Source organism: Sinocyclocheilus rhinocerous, unplaced genomic scaffold, assembly GCF_001515625.1.
Source record: "Sinocyclocheilus rhinocerous isolate Xijiao unplaced genomic scaffold, SAMN03320098_v1.1 scaffold903, whole genome shotgun sequence".
Taxonomy (NCBI): domain Eukaryota; kingdom Metazoa; phylum Chordata; class Actinopteri; order Cypriniformes; family Cyprinidae; genus Sinocyclocheilus; species Sinocyclocheilus rhinocerous.
The window spans coordinates 45,367-48,661 of NW_015654932.1; the positions used below are offsets into that span (position 1 = coordinate 45,367).

At 35.1% G+C, this 3,295-nt stretch overlaps 1 protein-coding gene across 1 annotated transcript; it reads right to left on the reverse strand.

Moving 5' to 3' along the window:
- Positions 1 to 826: 826 nt before the first annotated feature.
- LOC107717731 (gastrula zinc finger protein XlCGF7.1-like) lies at positions 827 to 2,021 on the reverse strand (the record flags this gene model as incomplete). Its single annotated transcript, XM_016524570.1, has 1 exon — positions 827 to 2,021. A coding segment is annotated over one exon (876 nt), but the record flags the coding sequence as incomplete, so codon positions are not given.
- Between the last annotated feature and the right edge of the window lie 1,274 nt (positions 2,022 to 3,295).

Sequence of the window (3,295 nt, forward strand, 5' to 3'; positions counted from 1 at the left end):
TTTTTTTTTTAATGTTTTTTTAGGTGTTATCCCATAGAATTGTCACTACCAAAACAGTCACTACTGAAACATGCCATCAATGTTTCAGTAGTGACAAAAGGGAACACATAATCCTCGTATTTGGAGGAAATAAACAAAATAGTATAATTTTGTATTTTAGTATGCGAAAATCTGTAATATGATGTGGTTGCTACCAAAGCATTACTGTCACTACCGAAACATAGGATGTTTTGTCAAAAATAAAGTATATACTGAATTATCAACTATGATAGTTTTTGGTTCAATGTATATTCAAACTAATGAATCCTTAACTTTGTAAAAGGCAAAAGGTTCATCATACTGATTTCAAAGAAAAATTGGATTCAAAATACAACAAATCTCAAATTACACTTGAAATATTGTTGAAAGTGTAATTGTTATTGCTTTACCTCTGGAAAATAATGTAATAAAATAGCAAGAAAATATATTTACAATCTAGATGTAAGCAAAATCTTAATAGGTCAATATAACCCTTCTAATTAAATTATTATTACTAGTTTCGGTAGTGACAAATTTGGCAAAAGGACAAATATTCCAAAACTATCTGAAAATACAATATGAGAATTAACTGCACAATTACTAGAAATTTGTACCTTGGATATTATACAATTTGCATATATAATTTTTTTTGGGAAAAATACCTTTTTTTAAGACGTTTCCAACTCTGACTTTGGACCAATTCTGTAGAATGGCCCATATAAAATTGATAAATAAAAATCATTTAGAAAAGCATATTGCTTTAAACAAAATCCAATAATATCAAGAAAGACCCCTAAAAAGCACATAATATTAGAAGATTATGACTTGCGAATCACATCCATGACATGATCTCTAGCCAATCAAAAACAGGTTTGCCTTTTCAAGCATCTCCTCTGTTTGTGCTTCAAATATTTTCCCTTATCATTTATAATATTTAGGACTTTTATGGACTTGTTGTTGAAAGTGAATTTAATGCTATTACAGCCTTTTCAAGGACCCACAGGCACCCTACTTTCTGGAGATGGAGGTGCTCCTTTCTCTAAACCTCTTACCCCATTCAGAACACTGCAATTTCTTGCCAGAATAAGTTTGCAAATAACTCTTCAGATCTATTTGATATGTGAAACTCACACTAAACATACTCGAATAGGCCTCTCTGTGGTGTGAACTCTCATGTGGGTATAAAGGGTTGTTTTCTGTCTGAAACTCTTTCCACATTGTTCACATGTGAAAGGCTTCTCTCCAGTGTGAATTCTCATGTGAGTCTTGAGGTTTGCTTTTTTTGTGAGAGTCTTTCCACAGTGATGACACATAAAAGGCTCCTGTCCCATGTGAGTTATTATGTGGCTCTTAAAGTGTTTCCTGTCTGTGAATGTACTTCCACACTGAGGGCATATAAAACAGCTCTCACTTGAGTGAATCTCCATGTGCTTACTAAGGCCTTCCTTACGTACGAAACATTTTCCACACTGATCACATGCGAAAGGCTTCTCTCCAGTGTGAACTCTCATGTGAGCCGTAAGATTTCCTTTTCGATTCACAGTTTTTCCACACAGTTTGCAGGTGTAAGGCTTCTCTCCAGTGTGAATTCTTATGTGAGTATAAAAGGTTGCTTTATGTGGGAAACGTTTTCCGCACTGACCACATACAAATGGCTTCTCTCCAGTGTGAATTCTCATGTGAATCTTAAGATTATCTTTTCGTGGAAAGCTCTTTCCACACTGTTGGCAGGTGTAAGGCCTCTCTCCAGTGTGAATTCTCATGTGAATCCTAAGATTATCTTTTCGTGGGAAGCCCTTTCCACACTGGTGGCAGGTAAAAGGCTTCTCTCCAGTGTGAATTCTCATATGGATTTGAAGGTTTTCTCTTTTTTTTAAACTCTTTCCACAATGTTGGCAAGTAAAATGACTCAGAGTTCCGGTGTTCTGAGCTCCTTTTTGAGAGGAAGTCTTTTCAGTCTGTGAACAACAAAAAGACATTTCTCCAGTAATGAAATCATGTTTTTCATGCAGATCTTTCTCTTCCATTTCATTCGGATCTTGACTCTCCTCTTTCAGCGCCATCAGGTCTAAAGCAAAAAAAGACAAATACAACGTTAAGCCCAGTTTAATGGCATAAAGCAATGGACATCAAAACATTTAGACATTTAAAGCATCAAAACCAACAACTCCGCTGTAAGCAGAGATAACGGGCTCAAGTACAACAGGGCCATTGTAACAAATGGGGCGCACATGCATTTAAGTGAGTAAAATAAAGGAGGACAAAGTCTGTTGTATGTGCTACACTTCCTGCTGCCAGCTGGTGACGACCGCCTCATTAGGCACATCCATGCCCCCTGACCATCCTATTTCAAAAGTCTGTTGTATGACACAGTTCCTGCTACCAGTTGGTGGCACTGTGACCATGACTCACAATAATAACATACATGCGCAACTTTCATTCCCATTTTTCACTACAAAATTTATCAGGGTCATTCCGTGTCAAATCAACCAAATTTCAGAAACTTCCCGGGCTCAAATTGTTGATTCTGCTAATATTTTTTTCTGAAGAAAGATAAATATGTATAGTAATGAAAGCCAAAATATTAAATGTCATGGATGTATATTTACTGAGTAATCCACAGTTTTTTAGAGGGAGGTCAAAATGGCAATTTTCACCTGACATTTATAGCCAAATTACAGGGGGGTAAAAAGACTTTCGAAGGATGGCAGCATCATTGTTTTATTTTTACACAGAGATTGGTAGGTCTATTAGTAAAATCTGTTGTATTTAGCAATTCTTGAAGCATTATATGTCAATGGGGACACTTCAAAATTGGGAAAAAGCACTTTCTGAGTTTTTCCCCCCAAAGTTAGCATGTCTGTAACTCAAGAAGTATTAACAATATCTCAATATCCTTTTGGATTCTGGTTCTAAACAAAATTTTCCTTTGGTATCTACATTTTTAAGGCCATGTCTTTACTATTTCCAGAAATATTGGAATCTCAATATGGCTCCATCAATAAAATTTTAAATTGTACACATTTTCAGTGGTCAAAAACCAAATGTGGGTCAATTTGCATTTAGCTGATACTTTGTTCTTTTCAAGAGGAATGCATGAACAACAAATAATGTTAAAACTAGAGATGTATCTATGTTTCATTATATCAAAATAATTGCATCGCACATACCTTGTCTGAGTGGCGAAAACATTGTCTTTCCAAAGTTTGTGTGGCTGTAACTCAGAAAGTATTAAATATATATATAAATATCCTTTTAGATATTTATATTCTAAAGC